General features: G+C 41.0%; 1 protein-coding gene across 5 annotated transcripts in view; it reads left to right on the forward strand.

Annotated features, from left to right (window-relative positions):
- Nucleotides 1–22,930, forward strand: part of IPCEF1 (interaction protein for cytohesin exchange factors 1) — a 90,042-nt gene that overhangs the window by 56,903 nt on the left and 10,209 nt on the right. For 4 of the 5 annotated variants that reach the window (XM_072856075.1, XM_072856074.1, XM_072856077.1 and 1 more), the window contains 4 exons: nt 1,154–1,225; nt 4,185–4,246; nt 7,931–8,019; nt 13,464–13,833. In XM_072856075.1, coding sequence (XP_072712176.1) covers nt 1,154–1,225; nt 4,185–4,246; nt 7,931–8,019; nt 13,464–13,833 — 593 coding nt within the window. The remainder of the gene's footprint in view (nt 1–1,153; nt 1,226–4,184; nt 4,247–7,930; nt 8,020–13,463; nt 13,834–22,930) is intronic. The other variant, XM_072856078.1, reaches the window with a different exon arrangement.

The raw sequence follows: 22,930 nt of genomic DNA on the forward strand, positions 1-22,930 counted from the left end.
CTGAGTACACTTCAAAGGTTTGGAGGGGTGTTGCTCCTGTTCAAAGTTATAAAGCTCAGCATGGTTTTTATTCTGTCCCTCAAGAGAAAGCCTTTGTTCTTCTGTTCGGGTCTCATGCTGACATTAGCTGTAGGTGTTCTTGAGACTAACTGTGAGCTTGACTCCTCCAAAGAAAGGGGACAGCTATTTTGAATATGGGGAGCTCCATTTTGTTTTCTCAGTGGAAAGGTTGAGTCACATAGTACAGGACCACGAGAAAATGTTGCCCTTCGCTTCTGCAGCTGTTGGCTGTCAGTGACTGGGAGGAAAACACGTGCTCATCACTTATGTGGGATGTGGTAAGTTAGGAGAACTGTGAGGAGTGACCAGGGCTGCAGGGGCCCAGTCAAATCCTGTGTGCTTCCACAGGACAGAGTCAGTCACCTAATGAGGAACAAAAGAGGGAAGCCACACAGCCTCAGGATCGGAGGGTATGTGTTGGAAAAAAAACCCTCTGAAAAGTCTTACTGATGGCTATGCAACTAAAGCGTAGTCTGGGGCTGAGACCAACAGGTAACTATTGGCATGTCAAGGGACTACCTCCATTTTCTTTGTTTCAAACCTGCCACCTAGTTGCCTCTTTGGTACCTCCTAAAACTTGTCTTGGAAAAGACAGTGAAGAGCTGCATGCCACTTGTGATTTTATTGTATTATATCTCCCTTCTCTCAACCATCGGTTTTCTATGCTGTGGGGTCTAAGCCTGATTAATCACTCATGGAAGCTGTTCCATACCTTGGGGCACCCCTGGTGCTTTCGCTGAACCTTTCCAGGTTTACTATGCTTTTCTGAGCTGGGGGAAGCAAAGCTGCACACAGTATTCGAGATGTGGGCACACAACTGAATTATGTAATGGCATAATGAAGGTCTTTTTGTTTTATTCTTCATTCCTTCCTCTTTAGTTCCTGTAGTTTACACCCTCTGAATAATATGTGGCCTAGGAAATGAGCTAAAAATAGACTAGAGTTTTAAGGAAAGAGCTATATGGATGGATAAGATGATCTGGATTAATATAGTGGAGTGAATAAATATTTTAAATAATTCATTCAGCTATTTTTTTCTTTTCTTATATAAACTAGGTTTTTTCATATCTCTCCTATTTTTCTTTTCTTAAAGTGCTATTAAGATCAGCCACCCACAGATCAAGACATTTTATTTTGCGGCAGAAAATGTTCTGGAAATGAACACGTAAGTAGGACGACTGGCCATGTTTCATCCTGTCTCATGCCCGAGAACACCCTTTGAAAGTTCATTCTCTCACTGTCAAGTGGTTGTTGACAAAGTTATTCAGAGAATTACTGAGTCTGTTTTGTTTTCTGGTCATTGTATATAAGTAAAATACTGCTATTTGTTCACTAATGACAGTTGAAATCAGAATCACATTATTAGCCTGATTTTGATACTAATCTTCCCGACATTTGCTGGTATAAATCCCTTTCCATTAGAGAGGTGCAAAGATTTGATAACAAGTTCATCACCTTGGGAGAAGTGAGGGAAGAAAGGAAAGAGAAGGAAAAGCTTAATATAGTTTTGTCCCAGAAGTGATCTAGGACTAGAAGATAATATTGTCTGCTTTCAGAGTAGCATGTCAGTTAACAAGGAGGGTTAAAAGGATAGAAAGGGCTGTTTCTTTAATGTAAGTAAGCATTTATTTAACTGCCAAACTATGTTGCAGTAAAATAATCCTCATGACAGATCAGAAATTTTCTTTCCACAAATGTCTGTAAGAACAATAATTCATTCATGCACCTTTTAATGCAAGAAGTAAAAATGGATATGAAACTGCCATTTTAGAAACCACTGGGCTATCAGAAATAGATATTACTTGCTATTGATCCAGTTTTGGCTGATTTAGATACATCTCGTATCTTCTTTGTCTTTTCTACTTCCAGTTGCAGTCTGTTCACAATGCTATTGCATTAAATGGCCAAATACCAGATACAAAGCAGTACAACTTAAATGGCAAGACAGATCCTATGATAGTCAGGTCAGGATTTTAATCATGGGTCTGCTGGTGACCTTTGTGAGCTTCTTCACAGGGCATTGACTCGTTTCCCTCCATAAACAGGAGACCTCATACATATTTATCACAACAGAAAAGGATAGAGGTTGAGAGAATGTGTGTGACCTTCCGAAAGGGCTATAGATACAGAAATGTATGATACTACAGTAGTGTATGTACATATATATTCATAAATCTATACTCTATAGATGCATACAAGTAGATACAGATGGAAAGAACGTGTTGCCCTTTGCAACTTGGAGCAGCACAGAGCAGACTGGTGGGGAGACAACCATCCATTTCTGCATCGCTGCGTTTCCTTCAGAGCTCCTGAACGGTGTGAGAATTTCTTGAGGCAGATGGGCTGAGGATGACTGAGAATGAGGGACTGTTGGACAGGAATATTTCTGTAGAGAGAGTAATCCTGCTTGGGAGAGAAGAGAGGGAAGGAAAAGGAAGATTAGAGCTAATGGAGGATGTTGGCGAGGGCTAACTTGGTGAGTTTGGAGCCCAGCTGGAAATTCTCAGTGTCTTAATGACACTTTTGAAATGTTTAGTCTCATGTGAGTAAGTGATTGAAATCTATGCAGGTGTCCCAGCTCTTATGCCCCCAGAATGATTTTCTTCAAATTCCACTTCTCGAGTAAATTTCATTTTGGCTTAAAGCTAGGTAGCCTAGCGTTAGAGCAGCTTGCACTATACTGCACTAATACTAATTCCTCACTGTTGTAACTGATGATGTTTTCCTTGGCGAAGTATAAAATACATGCATTTAATACATAAAGTACATGCGTACTCACGCATATGTCAAAACAGACTAAAAGACATCTGTTCTCTTGGCTGCAGTCCCACAAATACATATGCATGTGAATGGTTCCACTGAACTCACTGGGGCATTTGCGTGTGTCGAGTTACTGGTGTGCCTAAATGCTCGACAGATCATGACCTTTCGTAACTCTTCATGATACATATCTATAAAATCAACAGTGGATTTATTAATACAGTCATTTGCTTCATTAATTTAGCATGTATTTGCCATTGTCATGCACACATGAAAAGTAAACGCATGCTGGCTAGCTGTGTGCACTTACCTGGCCTGTTTCACATGGTTACTAGTGACCTGTCGGACCTTATGGTTAATGAAGTCCTGTATTTTTTAGCAAATCTTTTCTTTTGTTTAGATTTTTTTATTTAAAAAATCATTCTTTTATGATTAGCTGTTAGAAGAAAGTCAGTAATCCACTCTTACAGAAATGACAGTTTTCTTGAACTATGTGGCTCTATTGTTCATACTGCAGTCTAAAAATCCAGTTACTTTGACATTGATCTTACCAGCATGTTTCCCATTGCTTCAGTAGAATCAAGATCAGACACAATGTTTTTTCAGAGTTATGAATCTTAATTCCTGCCCTTCATATATTCCCTATTTAGGCCTTGAGTTTTAATCTGAAAGGCTTGAGATTTTTAGTTGTTAGTTTCTTAAAACCTGGATAGATCCGAATGACCCACAGGCAAACACAATATACAAAAAGTATATCCAGGGATTGTTTCTAGCACTAGAAAAAAGCAGCCACCTAAGAAGAGAAATGAAAAAAACCTGTTAATAGCTTAAAGCAACACAGGAAGTGAAACTTACTAAAAACAAAAGTACATAGGGAGTTAAAGAAAGCAGTATATAATGGTCAGAAAGTACAGTTTTAAATGGCTTAGATTCTTAGACTGTGCTACAGTGGCTTTGATCAGGGCAGCTGGCATCATCTTCTATGGCTCCTGTGTCTTTTGCTTCATCCCGGGTGAAAGATGACACTTCAACAGCAGGACTAAGCCACTGACATTGTGTTATAGCACACATACTTTTCCTTTAGCTTCCATGAATGTAACTCCTTTGTCATCAGTAGTGCTTTTTTCAGGATCAGGGAAAGATGTCCCAGGTAACTAGTCCTGCTTACCACAGGGAATATTAGTATTCAGGTAACTGGTGCCTTTCTAGAGGATGCTCTAAGAAATAGAAGGAAAGTTTGACGTTTAGTCTTCAGGTTAATGAAAATAGATGTAGGAACGTAGAACGCATCTGAAAGGGGCAAAACTCTGTCCGAACAGCTTGCAAGTATCCCTAACTCTATATTCCCTCTGTTTTAAACACAGGTGGCTAAGTAAGCTGGGGATGGCTGTAGACCCTCAGGCATCCAACGGGAAGAATGAGGAAGGTATGCTCCTGACGGTGGTATCAGTGTGTAACTACATCATGTTCTTCACAGTTTTGGCTTGGCCAAATTGTTGTCAGCTCTTTTCTTTCTTTTAAATTGTCAACTTGGATCCATCTGCCAACTGAGGTCAGAGAAACCACACTGACACAGCACAGAGTAAGCACAGAAAAAGAAAAAATGGTGAGGAACAGTGGCACTGAGAGACACTCAGTCATCCGGTGAGAGGTGTGTAACTACTTTCTGGCAGTTTGCTGGCTTGCTAAGCCTACCAAGTGCGAAGGGAAACAGCTGTGCTACTCTGGGTTTTGAGTTGGTAAGGTATATTACAGGAGTTGTGCTATGGTCCAGGAGCTTGCTAGCTTGGGAATGTCTTGTGCAAGGTAGACCTGTCCCTGCTGTCTCCTCTATTTCTGGGGGTTTCAACAGCAGCAATGTCTGGCGGGGTAGGGATGCTAGTGGTGTACTGAAGCCTACAATTTCCTTCAGAGCCAAGCCCAAGAATTAATTGTGGAATGAGTAATTTTAAAAGTCCCCTAGCAATTTATTTATTGTCTTAACTTGCACACTGACCTAACAGAACTTTTTGGCGGGAGGATACCTGCACTCGAATCACAAATCTGGGCAGAGGACAAAGCAAGTCACCTGTCAGAGTGCTTGGAAAAGCTGCTGGTGAGGACACGTGCTGGGAGCTGGTTTAGAATGAGAAATGCTGTGGGTAGTATTAGGTTAGCAAACCAGGGATGGACTCTGACCTGAGGAATATGTATCTTCTTCTGGGCTTTTGACCCTTCATTTTTCGTATTGGTATCCAGTGTCTTTTTTAGAACTGCTCAGGTTGTGAAGGAGCAGGCATTATGAAGAAGAAACTGGTTTTTGCAGTAGTATGAACACTTAGGTGATGCAGCCCATTTTGTCTAAGCACTGAAATGCTCCTCTCTGCATCCCTTCTTCTGTTTCCAAGAATAAGGTCGTGGTTTATGACCAGGCTTTGGACATGTAATGCCATTATTGATTAGTCTGATCTGGCTCTGTTTATACTCTGGCTCCATTAAAAACAGCTTTAGGCTGGTAAACATAGATACCACTGAGTTCTGGAGATTCAGCAGGTCTCATCAATTTTCGTTTTCAGTTCATGGTTCCTCCTTACTTCTTGTCAGGAAACTTGTTCATTCTCATACCCCTAAATTCCTGCAAAATGCCTGTGTCCTCTTTGAACCCAATTTTGTAGCAAAACAGCCTGAGATAATTAGGATAAAGGGCTATGTTGAGTACTCGGCTGCATAGCAAGTACCACATGGTAATTATAGTAGGGGAGGAAGTGTCCCAACATGTTGTCCCTGTTTTCACAAAGGAGGAGTTTGATGGAAGATGAGGATGGTCAAAATTCTATACATGAAAACAAATCATTTTTTTTTAAAGCCTCAAAAAAAGTAGTATTAGTTGTGTTGGCTGAGGTGAGAGTTATAAAACAATTCAAAATGAGACAGCCTGCTAATTTTAATTTTAAAAAAAGACAGAAAGCTACAAAATAATCCTGCAACAAGTTATCTAATTACCCTGCAATAAACATAACATAGCCAAGATTTCTTCAGCTTTTGAAGCTGGTGGCCTGTCTCCCCTTCAGGAAAAGGCACTCTGATTCTGGTGTCAAACACCTCTTCATCTTTCCACACATGTTTTGTCACAGGTGCTCCAGCAGCTGCCTTGAGCGTGGGTTCAGCACCCCACCAACGTGCCTGGGTGGACATGCCCTTGCAGAGGCATTACTGTGTTTCAGAAAAACGCTGTCATTACCCACAGTCACTTCTGTTCCTGCTGACCTGGTTCTCCCCTCTGTATCACACACCATAACTCTTCAGGAGGGTCTTGGCTCTTGTATGCCAGTTCTTGTGTATTCATGTACTTTCTATGCATTTTTAACACACACCCCCACCCCAGTTGCCTATTTAGAGTATCAGAAACAGCTGTTGGTTCTTTTTCAGTTCTTCTGTGTGCCTAAAAGGGGAGCTGTAGAAACAATAAGCTCTTTACTAAGAGTTATTCAAGAAGGCATTAGTAGAGCCTTAGAATTTGATATAGGCCTTATTGCAGGCAGTCTCAGTCCTTTATGCTAAGATGTGCCAGCACATATTTCCAGTAAACAGAACAGCAGCTATGCTATTAAAAACCCCTATAGTTCTGGAAACAGTATGGGGAGAAAAAGTAATGAATCTCTTTTAAGTTTCACTTTATTAACATCTTGGAAACCTCTCTCTTGCGTATAAAATTCTTCTCTCTTAAAACTTTGTTCCCCTCACACTGTGCTTATTAAAACCCCCAAATGACATGCACAAAAAGAAAGTGTGCGGGTATTAATTTAGTTAAAAGACAAGATAATTACAGGTGATTTCCCAGAGACCATGCTAACACACTGCTTTCTAGCGGTGTGAACCCATGAAGTCCAGCTCTTACAAAGTGCTCCCAGAACATAAACAACCCTTGCCCACTTGGGGAGAGAGCTGGAGGGTTGCTTCCACCCGAGAGACCCAGCTACCCTTGGACAACACAAGCTGCTGCGTGCAGGTGGTGGAGGGAGAGGCAGTGCCGAGTGCCGGCTCCTGTGGAGACCACAGGGGCAGCCTCTGCTTTTGTGGTGCTCGGCGCTCACTCATGGTGTCCTCATTAAGCTCCGACTATGTCTTTGCAAGCTTTCATGTCCCCAGCTCAGTCGGGCGGGGGTGAACGCTGTCACCCTTCACACATGGTGCAGGGCAGGATGCAAGCACTTGCTCCTATAAAGACTGGATGTGAAAGGCTGATGCGTGCTGGGAGATTTAGCAGAGGGAAGTGATCTTGCCCAGTGGTTACAGCCAGGCCTTGAGAATAGGAACCAGCAACTTACTGCCTCCCCTTTTCTGTGTCTCATTTTATCAATGATTATCACTTCATTTAATCCACTTTTTAAAAGCATCTGAGAAAATGCTTTCATCTGCTACACAGGTAGTTGAGAGAAATAACAATGAGACTGCCTCTCTGCCACATGTCAAGAGATACTGAGGGTCTATCAGCTTGCTTTTTATTTTAAAAAAAAGATAAGTTGGGTGTATAGTCCTAGAATACTGTGTCTCCTTATAGCTCTGCGCGTGTGGTGCCATGCTGCATGGCGTGCCTATCTGAGTTACCGTGTGGTGACAGAAGACTCTCATGAGGCTGCTCTATGGTTTCCAAAGCACCATGCAAGCAATCTGTTTTCTCCAAAATTGCAGCCAAAACACCAATGCCTGTTGCTATCTCCAGGAAAACTTACTGGTTACGGAGATTAAGGGACAGCATCTACTACTTGCAATAGGTCTCCCTAATTTATACCACAAATGAGGCAGCCTTTCTTTTAAAGGCTGGAAAGGGAAGAAAAAAACCCGACCTCAAACCTATTTGTGAAGCTATCTAGAGCAGTGCCACCTAGTGTTTCCTGCCATAGCAAATTAGCAAATTTTTTGACTTAAAAAAAAAAAAAGTTTGCCATGAAGCAGTGTAGCATTACCACAAGTGGGTTAATTTTCACTGTAGGAGACACTGAGTTGTTACAGCGTAGTCCTCAGCCCAGAACGTCCTACTTGGTGATCTTTGGTTACCACAGCGCTGCGAGGAATAGATGAGTGTTGGTCTAACACTTTGGTTTTGCTCATTTTCCATGTCTGCCCTCAGAATGCTACAGTGAAAGTGAACACGATGATCCAGAAATAACAGACACACCACCTCCCCCCTACACAGTCCAACCACCACCTCCTCCTTTGGTAAGTATTACAGCAATTAGCTTATTTCTAGTTGCTAGCCAGTTGGAACAAAACTTTCTTGAGGTGGTGGACCTTTGAGGAATAACCTAAAACAGTGGCTGGAAATGTTCACCCTGTGTGCCTGTGAAATGAGGATGCACTGACTGCCCCTGCCCCGTGGCAGAGCACGCAGTTATTGCAGCCTGCGCTGCTGGGAGCCTCGCACTGCAAAGAACAGCTCCCTCAGATGGAGGTATATTTATCTTGCTGGAGAAAGGAAAGTGTCACTCTACCTCCTACACATGCTGTGTCTTTTCTTTACAAGGTTTTTAACACACTGCCATAACCTAGTTTGTCATACTATTCTTTTTTTTTTTTTAATCAGTCCCAAATCATTTTTCTTTTTGTGACCCCGGTAGCATCATCCAACAGCTTTGCATTTATTTATTTGAGTGAGCTGATCTTAAGACTGCTGAATTTGAAGCTGCTTTTGTGGCAGTGAAGTGAAGGGAAGGAAGCCTCCTCTTACAGTGATAAAATTGGTTCTTTTCTTCTACCTCTGAAAAATAGAATATAAAAAAGAAAATAAGCATCTTCCCAAAATATATACTATTTTTCTCTCTTGCTGTAGAGGATTTATCCAGAATATTCCTGCCTCACTCCATTTCATAAAGTAGAATAAGCACTATCCACCCTCATGTGTCTAATCAAATTGACTCGCCTAATTATTAGCCACTTATCACCCTATTAATCTTGTTTCTATATTGTTGCTTTTCCCAGGGATCTCATCTCCCCTTACATGTGCTTTAAGATACAAGGTTTACTTAAGTCTGTGTTTAGAAATGAGTAATCTGGTTTGGGATGGTGATGCAGCTGAAATAAGGAATCCTGAATTCAAGCCTTTCCCTTCCCCAGCTGAAAGTTAACATTGAGGGGTGTGCAGGAATACACTTAGTACTAAATCATCTCATTGCATCTCATGGAAGAGAAGCATCTGCTGCCTCATTGGTGTGATACAGGTTCCTGTACGGCACGCTGAAATGACATCCAGTAGCTGGGGTGGCCACAGAGGCAGTGAAGCAGGAACAAATTTGAAAAATATAGATGAGCTGGAGAAGCTTGCGCGGTCACAGGCAATAATAAAAGGAGATGTAATGCATAGGGTTGCCTGTCTGGCAATCTTTAATTAGCTCGCATAAAGCTGGGAGCGTATGTCACATGGTCACCCACTTGCCCCCTCCTGTTTCAGCCAGATAAGTCAGTCTTCACTTCCTCTCCTGAAAACAGTTGTGTAACGTTAATCGCTGTAAAACAATCCACCCGGCACTCGGGGGGTGCGTGGTGTTCACTGCTGTGTAAAACGTGATTCTTTATTGCCTGTATTAACTGGAAGTTAAATGTGGCTGAGTGGCTATAAATATTGGAGAAAATAGGAACCTTGGCAATATATCTCCAAGAGTTATTCTGGGCCAAGGGCCGATAATGAAATGTCTTGAATTTTATACCTCAGTGGCTTGCCTTTAAGAGGCTGTAGATGTCTTTTCCGTCTGCTCACCTCTGAGTGAATGCCTGTGTTTTTCCAGATGATGAGTTTTAAACAGGTGCTGTTTTTCAGTTTTCTGTTTTTCTGGCTTCCTGCTACTTGTCAGCCTGTTGCTGCAGAGGCGATCTCCGGTTGCCTCCTTCCTATATGCTCTTCTTGAGTGCTGGCCTCCACGTTTTAGCAGGGGACGTGTGGGAGGCAGGCAACGGTGCATGTGCCGAGGGGTCCTGCTTCCGCAGCCTTTCCCTTAAAGGTTGTCTTCCCTCCAGCCTCTGCCTTTCTCAGCTGATTTCCCTTCTCCTCATCCCCAGCTTAAAATCCCTTTCCCCATGGACAAAGGTTAGTGTCTCCTGAGCAAAGTTGCCATCTTTTCACCCCAGAAGTGGCTACTGAAATAAGCTCCAGCTGCCATGTGTCCACCCTATCTATGCTCTGCTTGCTTGTGTGGTGGGTAGGGAGCAGTTAGGTACCAATGGAGCTGTGTTTGACTGCAAGTCAGTTGTCTTTTAAATACCCAATTTAATGCCCCTCCCCATTCTGGACAAGTGCTGGAAGAAGAAAACCACTGGAAGGATTGGGAAAGCACAGCTTTCACTGGGAAGCCAGTTCTAGGAGTGGAGCTCTTGGTTATCTCCGGGAAGGCTGGTTAAACATTGCTTGTTGCCTGTTCATTCACTGCAGAGTTTTTGAACCAAGCTATGAGGTTCCAGACGTGATGGATTTGGGTTGATACTCTGTGGGTACACCACTTTTGGAAGGCCCGCTTGAATCTTTTCAGATTGTTACTGGAAGAGACACTCATCCTGGAAACCCAGCCCGGCATCAAGAATGCCACAGGCATTGTCTGGAGTTAATGTCTTTTTATTATTTTTATCTTTTTTTAAAGTTGCACTTCTTCCTCCCGAGTGCCAAAGGGATTTTGCAAAATAGGAATTAAGAGCTAAGGACATTTTGGAAAATCAAACCAATGCTGTCTTAAGCAGAAAGGTCTCCAAACTTCTTGAGATCAACTCCAGACTGAAAACTATCAGTCTGGAAACTAATAGCCACCCAGGTGCAAGCTCTGTTACGTGTTAGAGCAGCAAACATTTTGCTGTACTTCTAGCAAAAAGGTTTCACTTGCTGTTCTGTTCTCTGCTGACCCAAACCATTTTGAAACTTAAAAAAGAAAAAAGTAGTAATCATGAGCTTTCTATGTTTATGCATGCTCTTGGGTACTGTGGAAGAAAAAAGCAAGTGAGGAACAAGTAAATTTTAACATCTGTAGGACAAAAGTTAAACTGACCATCTGCATTAATTTCTCCACATGTGAATGGATTTACAGTTCAAAAACCAGCAGTTATGTTGAGACAATAGATTGCAGCAGTCCCAAAAGAGCAGTTGAGGTGTTTCATGGTGGTAATTTTTCTCTAAAAAATGCCTAGAGACTCATTGATCTCCAGTGGAATCCTTATGATCTGCTGGCTCAAGCATCTGCCTTTTAAAATGTCCCCAAATGGAGATTTATTATTATATGCATGATTGCAAAACTTCCAAAGGAACCACTTGAGTAAGTTAGGTAAACATTTGTCATGCCAAAGAAAAAAAAAACCACAACACATATGTAGAGAAAGAGAAACACATTCTAGCAGTCATCTTTATTCTCACCCACATTTTTTTATTTAACACACAATGAAAATGAAAACAAAAATACATTGCACCCAGTGAGGCACAGTTTTCATTTCAATGGCACTTTCTTTTGCTTGGACAAATGCCAGAAAAATAGAGGTGAGATCTCACATCTTCCTTTCCTATCTTTGAATAATTGAAATTAGACCATCCACACCATGTGAGCAAGAGCTTTTACTGTTCAGTCGTTCTGCTTGGCTGCACAAATGCTTCAACAATTTGTCTTTCCGATAGGAACTCTTAGATGAAATGCTTCAGGTCACCTGTGTTCCCAAGGGTGTTTTTATCACTCATACATGTAGTTTATGACAGTATCTCCTTGTGTTCTGCCTTAAGGTGCATTTGTGAAGGTTTCCTTTTTAAAAACAAAAATGCACCTGAAACACAATGTTGTACTTCTCATAATAGCAATATAAATTAGGCTGGTCCCACCGTGTTTGGGACCATCTTGGAGGAATAGCTTTGGAAATTTACAAAAGTGAAGAAAGTGCTACAAACAAACGGTGACCCACAATCTAATATTGGTCTTCCTCTTCTTCTGAATTGATTAGCAGCTACATGATACAGCTAGATCAGAAGCACAGGAAGGCAAATCTACTTTGCCTTTTTTAATGTAAAAAGGAAGTAGTATACATTACAGCGATACTGAATTGCAGAAGTTTATATATCATAATCCAAAGATTTGTCACTCTTGGTTTCATTTATATGAATACATCTTATTTCTGGTTTACCAGGTTATTAATAAGTATTCCAGGCTAGTCCATTTATTGTGTTTGCAGCTTGTCTGGGTTTCCCTAGCAACACCTTCTCAGTAATTTTCAGTACTTCCAGTTTAGTTATCATCTGTTTTAATCCTTACACAGATCTATTCTACATATGTATTGAGAACATAAACTTGCCAGAATTGTGGTCCATCAAGTCTCGTATTCTGATTCTGGCATTGGCATGTAGCAGATGATTTGCAGAAGGAGTATATTTCTGCAGCAGCAGATACAAGAAATCTGGCTTTCATACCATGATGATCTCATCATGATTTCTGATAGTTTCTGCTAAGACCTTCACTATAAGGCTTTATCTCCCCTTGTCTTCCATGACTTTATTTATTACTGTCAGTTAATCCTCTTCTGGGTATTTATATGTATATTTATGTGTTTGTGTATGTATTACTTGTGTATTTGACTCTCTTGGCTCATCTTTTCAGTGGTGTTTGGTGGCTAAGAAGCAGGCTAGTGCTAGTTCTTGTGCAAGTTGCTTTTGGTGACCAGATAATAGTACAACTCAATCAATGTAAATGCCTACTGTAGACGAAGACCTAGGCATCTATTTGCTTGTCTGGGAAGCTAAATACTTTTCAAAACTTTGTTTTTTCTCTCAACCTTTCTTTAAATGGAATTGTACATCTATCATACCCTCTTTCATTCAACTCCTAGCTCCTAATGATGTCTGTTAGATGTCTCTCGGACCTCTCTGGTTGTATTCACGCTTGTTGAGGCAGGGTGAGAAGTATGGAGGACCCTGGGACGTCTTAATGATTTCTGATGTGTTTCTAGTGAAGTTTGGGTCCCTTTCCAGATTCATGTGCTGAGGGATGAATCTTAGCAGGTGAACAAGCAGCACAAATCTTGTACCATTCCCCTTTTCTTGCCCTCTGCTGCATGGCTGTCTGTGTTTTCTTTCCACCATTAACTTGCCATCATATTGCCTGTCAGCCTTCTTGCCTTGGTGAATGATTAGTCCCTTGAATGGACCAGGTAAAATGGCTTTGTGTGCTGAGAAGGTCAAGCTACTTCAGTGCTTGGGCCCATTTCTGTCTATCTGTGATCATGGCATTGGTGGATTTATTGAATGCTTCAAGACAACTTCACGTTCAATGGCTAATTCAGAGTTACTCTTCTGCACTCTTGATTAGACCAATAAAGTGAAGACAAAGTAAAGAGTGAATGTGAGTGTGAGACCTAGCATGGAAGGCTACATTCAACACAATATTTTTCCTTGGTCTTTTGTTTCTAGGCATTGTCAGGTTTTTATCTGTTTTACCTCCGGCTTCCTTGTGGCTTAGTTTCTGAAGTTACAGCCCTGTAGGAGATTGGCTGGCATACCTCAGGCTTGTTTGCATGGATAATTAATCATATTACACCAGTTTTTGGTCAGTTAGAATTTCAGCTGCATATCTATAACGTGTAGAACCTAGGAACAGGAATAACTTGGAAATATTTTTTCTTTTTTCTTCCCCGCCTTGTTTGTTTCTGGAAAGCAGGATCAGCAGAAGTCTTCTTTCACCTCGACTCTGTCAAGTGAAGCATCTTGTTCTCTCTCCTCTCCCGAAAGCACTTTCAACTCCCAAGAGTCATCTTCTTCCTTGACGTCCAAAGTGGTTTATTCCGAGAGGCAGTCCTGGCTTGACCTAGTTAACAGCTCTGCCACAGAAGAGGGTGATCAGCCTTTAACTTTCTGCGTACAGATTCACTCTGATGAGCCGCCAGAAGTAGACTGTGGAGAAGCGGCAGAAAGCCAGGAGGTCCGGCTTTCCAAAGCCAGTGGTGGATCCCAAAACTCTTTTTTACGTCCGGATACACATTGTCTAGCTGTGCCAGATGCAACAGGACAGAGATCACTAGCCAAAGGTGAGCTAATGAGAGAGGAGATTTTTGTCTGCAGAACCATACAATGTGGGAGTTCGGGGGTTTTCCTCAACTTCCTTTCCCCTTCCTTCCTTTATGTTCTTCACTGAAGAGTTTTCCAGTGGCACATCATTTATAAAAAACATTTGGTTTATTGTGCATTAAAAATATAACCTAGTATCTAATTGGTAAGTACCTTTACAGCTTTTCTCAAATTTTACCTATATGTTAAGATCATAGCCTCTGTATAAAATCCTAACATAGACATATTTTTATTAGCTTTCTTTATTTCAATACAGCTGTCTTTTATTAGTGAGGATTGAATCAAAATTTTAAGAAAGTGTGTCACAGAACTGACACCCTAAGCAAAATGGCATATGTAGGAAGTGGTGAACGTGGGGTTAGGTCAATCCAATTTTAAAAATAAAAGCAGTTGTGTTTACTTCCAGTACGTATTCCCTATTTGTTTCATTGAGCTTCATTGTAATCAAGGGGAAACAACTGCAATCCTGAATCAGAAAGTCCATTAAGACTGGATTTTGTTTAAGCAAATGGCTATCTGCATAGGTATCCTCCTACCAAAATGTACTGCTAAATTAAAAAGGTGGCACAGTTCCAGAATTTGGTCATTGTTACTGTTAATAACTCTCCTACCATAGCGAGGCAATGTGTCTTGCCTTTTGAGCAAAGCTGCTTCTTCCTGCATTAAAAGCAGTTGAAGCATAAGAGGCGTTTCTTGCATACAATGAGAAGAAATGAGAAGATACTCAGCATGCTGCCTAGAGAGGTAATACGTAAGGAAGGAATGATGTTCTTCTGTAGCAGCTCTACCCATGATTCAAAATCCTTGTAAAGGTTTGAAGTGAGTACTTTGCTGAGAAAGCAGTGCTGTCTCAGTACAATGCAAAATAAAGGTGCATCCAAAAGCTTAGGCTGAAGGTAATGCAAAGATGGAAAGAAACAGCACTGGACTCATTGGGAACTTAGGGTATTTCTCTGTAGGTGAACTGGGCACTGAGAGCTGGCTGAATTGCATAAATGATAGTGTAAGACGCATTAGTTACATCGTCAGTCTCCCAGTTGTTTTACAGATATCAACACTTAGCATGCCTTTAGTTTGTTATGATTTTCTGATTTTAAAAAAAAAAAGGAAATTAAGCGAAGTACAGATTTTTTAAAAAGTGAAAATTAATTTCAGAGTGTTTTGCACTCAGCTTCATTATCCATCTTCTAGGCTGCTCTGCTAGAGATTTCTGTAGCAATGAAGATCAGTAAGAATTAAAACTGAGAGTGAGCACATGTAGTTTTTCTATGTGGTAGAAAAGAGTGGATGTTTTGAGAGAGTTCCCATGGAATCTAATTCCCATAAGCTCTGGCACTGTAAGTAGTGAAATGGCTGGGGCTGGCAGAAATGGGGTGCCTAATTAAAATGTCACAAAGATGTAGCAAATGCACTGTCTTTTGTAATTTGACCTTCTGGGTTAAATTTGACCAAGTAATGCCTTTGGGAAATGTTATTAGGTACATTCAGGTGATTGTTGGAGTGTAGGCCATATATGGCATGGTGTCTTATAGATCCCTTGGAGCAAGATTCAGTGATTGTGCTTCAGAAATCTAAACTTTTGCTTAGAATATGTTACCCTGGTATTGTCAGCAATCCTGCAATAATGCATAAGTTAATGCTTTCCATTGTAATGTAAGGGTGACAACTTTATGGATGGTCATAAAATTAGGATGACACATTCATAATCATTTAAAGCACAGTTTGATAGACTCAGTAATACTTACCAATAAAAAATGGGATTAAAATGTAAAACAAGGCACATTTTGCTATATTCCTGCCATTTGCAAGGTGGTTAAATTTTCCCAAAAATATTCCTGGGGAAATGAATTCTTCCATTGCTCACTGCTTAGCTGATGGCCAACCCTGATTGCAGAACACTTCCATTCTAACCACACTGGTGATCTCTGATGGAATTCCAGAAATAGATCATTTCAATGAGACAGTCACTATGGAAACTATATAACCTCACTAGTAGCTGTCTTCATTATAACCCGTTGTTGAGCAAGACGTACACCATACATGCATTTTTCTTTCCTTTATCAGGCTGCATAGTATGGGGATGGGATGGATAGTGTTGGTGTGTGGGGTTTTCTGTCTGTCCCTCCCCCTTGCAGCAGCCACTGAAAAAATAAATAATTTCCAAGGAGATTAGCTAAGCTACTTCAGTTTGAGAATGAGGTGGGAAAAAGGATTAATGTAGAATCGCAATTCAGTCCCAAATGAAAGTTATCTAAAAGGATGCAATTCTGGTTCTGTGGCTTATCCTCCAAGAATTTCCCCCTCCAGCTAGTTGATAAGGTTGTGCACAAATACTGTGAGATGAATTCAAATGGTGGGGTAAAAGCTAGCTGCAAAACCCCATGATTTACAATAACTAGTAAGAACACCCTTGCTATCTGATGTGAAACAAGAATGCATAACTCAGTGCAGTCTGTATTATTTGCTTTACAATGCTTGTGAATAGTGTGTTTCTGACAGCTCGTCATGTTTCAGAGTAATGAGACTGTGTCCAGGAGGAGACAGGTCTGTCTTGCATCGGCGTCTGTCCCGAAAGCACGTCCCGTGTGCATAAAGCCAGCCCTGCTGTTATCAGAATAGCTATGTGGTCTTTGAACCCACTCCCCACAGAGCTTTCACGTGTGTCCATGCTCTCTCCTTCTCCTTGTGAGGACAGAAAAAACCTGTCACACACTCTGCTTTGTGGCCACATTCTGCTTAGTAAAACCCCATGAGGAATTCTTGGTTGTAGCTGATAGCAGCCTAGAGCTGAGGTGAAAGTTTTCAAGAACCGAAGAGCACTTTTGTTGGCACAAGTTAGAAACAGAGGCCAATGTGGGAAAAGTTGGTACCTAGAAGGAAGAAAGAGTAGCTGTGGCTTTGTGGGAAGAGCTTATCGTGAAAATACAAAAAAAGTGAAGAAACCTCAGCGATGAGTTAAACAATGGAAGAAAAGCTTCTCAGAGATAAATGGATGAATCTCTGTAAGAGAAACTACAGATTCAACTACATGATCATGGATTATTTTTTCAATGAAAATTATTTAATGAAATCTGCTAAGCAACTGTAAGTGTCTGGTGCAAGGAGCTGTACCATATATTTTTAACGACCTTTCCAGCCCCTCTGAGTGGTGTTATGACCATTCTCAGCCTTAATTCTCAGCGCCGGTTACTGGGGAGAGGTTACATACCAGAGGGTAATACAAAGGTACAAAAAAGGAGAGCTTAACAGTTTTCTGTTTTGAAAGGAGATCAGCATTAGGTTTCATTTACTTTGCAGGAATATTTAATACTTCCATGCTGCAGCTTGCTACATGCACAGTGACAAAGGATTCAAAGCTGCCTGTGACACAAAGAAACTGAAAGGTAAACAAGAAATGGTTGAGAATACAAACAACTATCTGACTACGTGCTCTATATCCAGAAGCTGGCCTTGCCCTGTCTGGGATGGCTAGACACACTCTGGAGCCAAACCCCATCCTTTGTATTTCTTCTGGCAACTGCTGGGACAAAAAGTATCTGACTACGAGCCACCACCACCATCCTCAAAAACTATGATAACAAAAGGAAGCTGCAGAAACTGAGAGGTTACTACAAGAACACAGGAACGTGTGTTTGTATTTATTTAGGGATCTTCTGCTATAGCAATAACATCCTTCTTCCTTGCATTTTCTGAGCGTTTTATGGTCATGTGAAGTTAATGCATCTTGGCAAGGAATTCTTATGGTACCACTTCTGGTTTATTTATTTTACCTTGGCTCACAGTAGCTGGTAAAAGATCTGGTGTGTGCTGATATTTTGAAAAACCTGGAAAGCTTTTCATGTGCCACTTGAATTTTATCTGGGTTGGTTTTGTGGGAAGGAGTTGGTTAAATAGGAGCTGGATGCAGTCAATTCCTTCTTTTCTCAGAACTGACATCCTCTTCCCCTCTGGAGTCTGCCTGTGCCAGTAATAGCCAGAACAGATCCTCCGGTGTGCTCCGGCCCCTTTGTTCCTTCTGCAAAAGTTACAGAAAATGGCTAGATTGTGGCTGAGACTAGCCAAGAAGTATGCCTATGGTGAGAACAACTGTGTACAGAAACAACTGTGTTTGAATTATTATTTTGCTACTCATCAAAAAGGCTTTAGATATCACTGTGAAAGCTATGGTGTTACAGTTTTCTGAACTCTCTTTTTCAGAGATACTTATTTGTGTTGTTTCCAGTTCAGTCACAGTTTGTTAAAATGGCATCCCTCACTGCTGAGTCCACTATACTATTATAGTCAAGAGCATCTAACTGTTGGTGGTAACATACTTTTCCTGTTATTTTCTCCCACTTTCTCCAACTTTTAGTTCTGCATTTGCCAATGAGGAGTTTGCCTAAGCTATGCCCTCCTAATTAAAATATTTCCTGTCTTTTCTGTTCTGTTGCTCTGTGGAAAATGTGATTTCCTCAAGGTGTGATCATATTCCCATTGAAAAGTTTACTACCACTACGGAGAATGGTTAGATGTGGGGTGGTGTGTGTAGGTAGGTAGGTAAAGGCAAAAGCAGTTTATGATTTTTTCCTCTCCTCTCCCCAGCCTGGGTATATATGTTTTCCCATTAGTATCAAAGGTTTTGGCAGAATCAGAAATAGGGGTGTTGGCACAGCCACAAGAAGCTCATAAGAGTAGCAAACACAGGAGGAAGAAGCAGATTTTTTTCCTGGGATTAATGCACAGCTGGGGAGCTGTGAGATCTCAGTTGGGAGAACTGGTATGGGAGAACAAGTATTTACATTTCAGCTTAGAGTTAGTAAGATGTTCTGTTGGAGGTGGTTTTCCATGCAAAATGCTCTTTCTGCCAAACATTGTCAATTTATGTATCTTTACCACTGGGAAACAATCAGCTTGATTTTTCACAGCTGCTTTTTGCAAAGTTCTGGATAATTTCACTTTTGTAGGCTTAAAGAGCATTAAAGTTGAGATTTCAGGCAGGCTCCTGTATTGCTGCTGCAAGGTGGGGAGTCTCAATACCTTAATGTCTCCCACTTGTGGCAAGTTGGCCGACAGGACCGTGGAAGCTGAAAATTCAGGAGGTGAAGAGCTGGCGTGTTGAACCTCTGGCAGCTTGCTCTTGTCTATGATATCTCCTGTTAGTTAGAGGGAAATTCCAGATAAGTGGCATCAAGCCACAAAATTGCGCTTTACTTCTCCTGAAACAGAATTTGTCAGAAGTTCTGACTTGCCTGAAATATTACTTTATTTTACTTTATTTTTTAATATTACCAACCTAGAAGGTCTCTTTCTCTTGAATGTTAAAACATCTCAGAGCAGGACTTCCCTTTTCCTCAGGTCAGCACTTGTTCTTTTCCACTTTCCCCACTGTGGAGTCTGACAAAGTTAAAAGAGCTATACAATACTACAGAATTTTTCCAGAAGTGCTATGAAGCTTCAGCAGGCTGCGAGGCTTGTGAGTGAAGGGCATGGTGCAGGAGCCCAGGAAGACTGATCCTTCGTGGCATCACTCAACAGAATTGCTTATAGTTAATATTGCCAAGGGAAGGGAAAAGTGCACAATGCACATGTTCCCCTGTGTGCATGTACATGCTCATAAATGCACACAATATGTAATGTCCTTCCACTGCTGCCGTTTGTTCCTTACCACTAATCCTTCAGTAGGTCCTGAGAGAAAAATGAATGTATTTTATCTTTAAAATAGGATGAGATAAAGAAGTGCTGTAGTAGCTTTTCAGTTTCCTAACTTGCATGCCTGAGACAGAAAGTGCTTAGCTTGAAGAGTACTGGTGGAAGAGATAACTTGCAATATTATATTTTGAAGTGATTTTGAATGTGCCTGATGTTAGCTGTGTGACCCGTCTGGAAAGACTCAATTCAGAGGAGCACTAGTGGGGCCCAACGTGTCCATGTTATTAAAAATTTTTACCAGTGGAATATATCCATCATTTTAAACCTCCTGAGGTTAGCAAAGCTCAGAGTAGGGCTGGTACATTTATCTTTGGGAGGCTGACACAGACAATCATTTTAATTTGTTCATTTTTACACCAGTGCCTGAGCTTGAGTACTATGTGCTTTCAGCATAAATCTTTACTTTGTGATGCAAAGCAACTATTTTGTAACAATTCAGTAGTATGGTTTAGACAGCCCAGGTTTCATAGGAGGAATCCAAGTCACTGAAGCCTCAATACAGAACTGGTGAATGCCTCTGCTTCTATTAGAGACTTGCTCATCTGCAGGTCAGTGCTCTGACTCCAGGTGCAAGGGAATTAAGCAATACCAAGTTCTGGGAAAATGTGCTGTGAATATTTGAATCTGGAGAAAAAGTCCAGCCTGTGCTTTAAGCTTGAGTCGGGTGGCTTTATCTCTATTATCCAACCTTAATTGGATGTTTTGTGGGGAAAACAAGAAAGCAAACTATAGGTAGTGCTTTCTTCATTTACTTACATGGCATTAAGAGGCTTGTGAAATACCGTAATGCACCATTATTTGAGTGAGGAGAAATATGTTTTCTTATCATAGATCATTTTATTGGTCTTGTTAATTGATTGCTAGAAATAATGCCTCTCCCCTTCTTCCATTCCTCTCCCCCTTTCAGATTTACAGCATCAATCTAGTGTGTTCAGTGGCAGCTTCAAGCCTGCAAAACATGGGCTTTTGCTTTCTGAGCTTAGCTCAGGGAAACTCAGGACATTGAAAGTAAAAGTCCAGATAGGTATCAGACAGTCTGGCCTCAACTGACAGAGGTTTATTGGCAGACATACTCTTTGCCAATAGCAGCAGTATCTGCTTCTACACAAAAGCACAATATTAAGATACTGTTTTGTTATTTTTAATTGTTGTGGGAGAAGTTCACTGCTCATCAGTGTAAACAAAGATGGAGACAAAAGTGCTATATGACTCATGCCTGGCTCTACACCGCCTGTAGGTTTCACTTACCCTTGTTTTCCAACTGTTTCCTGAAATCCCATTTAGCTGCTTCACTGTCACTCCCCTTATCCACCCGATCTGAAGAATCTGGCACATTCCTTTCCCTCTGAAATTACCTGACCCTGATCAGTCCTTTAGGGGGTGGGAGTGGTGGAAGAATAAGCAATAGGAGAGGAGTTTAAGGTTGCAATCTTGAAAGAATGCAGGAGCTGAGTGCACATTGCTGGTCAAGTGCATCGTCTGGGAGCCTTTTGCTGGGCTTTTCTGACTTTGGCTCCTTTGGCTTTTTCTGTGCTGAGTGTTACTGTCCTCCTTACCTTCACCCACAAGTGCATGGAGGTATCAGAGTACTTAGCATGGAAGAAGAGTGTTTAGAGGGTGTTTTCTCATGCTTGCTGCTTTGTAACCCTTTTAGGACACTGAAGAGCGCCATGAGTTACCCTCAAAAAACACCTGGAGCAGGGACCTCGTGTCGCCCATGGCTTGACTATTTTTTAAAGTCACTGGACAGGATCAATGCAATTTTTTTTTCCTCTTATATACACTTTCTTGGATATCTGATAAAGGTCAATTTATCTCTCAAAGTGATACTGTGCACAGTCCTGATGTGCGACGTGTACAGTAGAGTGGAGCCAGTCCTGTGCAGGAGCTGGCTAATGAAACAAACAGCTGCTTCATCCCAAGAAAGTAGGCAGGAAGCTAGTTATAATTACGAGCCTCATGGCATGAGCTGACAGTTTTCAGGAAATACTACTGCCGTGTATTATGCCTTACACTTACATTTTTTTCTATTTCCCGCAGCTTGTTAAATATACAACAGTTCTCCTTTTCCTCCCCCAGCACTGTACCAATGTTGGAAGTTATATTTAGTTCTTGTCAAGTTACAGCAGGCTTTTTATAATCACAAAGTAGTGAAAAAAAGGCCAGCAACACAGTGAAGGCAAATATTTGTAGCGTATCATAAACCTTTCTTGTAACCTAAATATTTAGAAAGAACAGGGGTGTAGGAGGATGCCATACTTTTTAAAACATGGAAAAGATAGGGAGCAGCCTCCTAAGTGGGCTGACATGTTGGAGAAGTCTTTTTGCTGCGGCATGAGTGAGCAAAAGGACTTCTTCCTTTTTTCAGAAAATGTTTGCTGACTGAAGATGATTTAGAAAAGTCAATGGTTAACATTTAATTAAAAGAAAAAATGCCTAGCCAGTTCACCTGGCACATGGAGGACTGCAGTTGAGAAGAACCACCACCACCATCCCCAGGGAAATAAAAATGAATGTTATCCCAGTGGATCTTGAGGGACTCATTAGCACCCTCAAAACAACTTTAAGATTTTCCTTTAGCAAACACTGAAGTAGAAAAGCTTGCATTGTGGACTGAGAGACAAGCAGCGAGTTGTGCAGTCCGTTGCTGAAAACGGCCTTCTCCCAAAATGCCCCTATATATGCCTGCTGCATTTTTAGTTTCTGACTGTTCATTTTTAAGTTGGTTTATTCTGAAAAAATGTCTTTGCTTCAATTTTTATCTTATTTTATGCTATTTCATTCTCAGCTGTTTGCTATCTTTTCCTTTCATGTCCTCTCTGTCATGAAGATGGTGCTGCAGCTTTGGAGCCATCAGAATAATTAAGGTGGAGATAATCAAGGCTTTGTTGTGAGGCACCACAAGCAAATTCTGTGCTGCAATCTGTGAATAGCAGGAGTTAAACATCAGGTGCCCCAAGAGCTTCTGCTTTAATCTGTTTTCTAGAGACCTTCTTTTGGGGCCCCTGAAATGTTCCTACGTTTCATTTCGTTGCTCAGTTTTTTTAAACTCTGGTTTCAATAATTACCAAAACCTGGTGATTAATTGGTACACCAAATAGAATTTGACCTGTGACTTGCCAGGTAGAAATGTAATTCACTGTGCAGCATGTAGGGAAAAGGTCAAGGGGTGTAGATGTTATCAAAGTTGTTTTCATTCAAATGTAGCATTACTGAGAGTTGTTCAAAGTCTGTGATATATTTGTAGCATTAAATCAGCACTCTATCAGTGGAAATACATGCTCGTATCTGTTTAGATCATGACCTGATTCTTAAAAACATTTCAGTTTGGTAGTATGTCTTTCTCATATGCATTATTACCCTATAAAT

Source organism: Ciconia boyciana, chromosome 3 (assembly GCF_034638445.1).
Source record: "Ciconia boyciana chromosome 3, ASM3463844v1, whole genome shotgun sequence".
NCBI lineage: Eukaryota > Metazoa > Chordata > Aves > Ciconiiformes > Ciconiidae > Ciconia > Ciconia boyciana.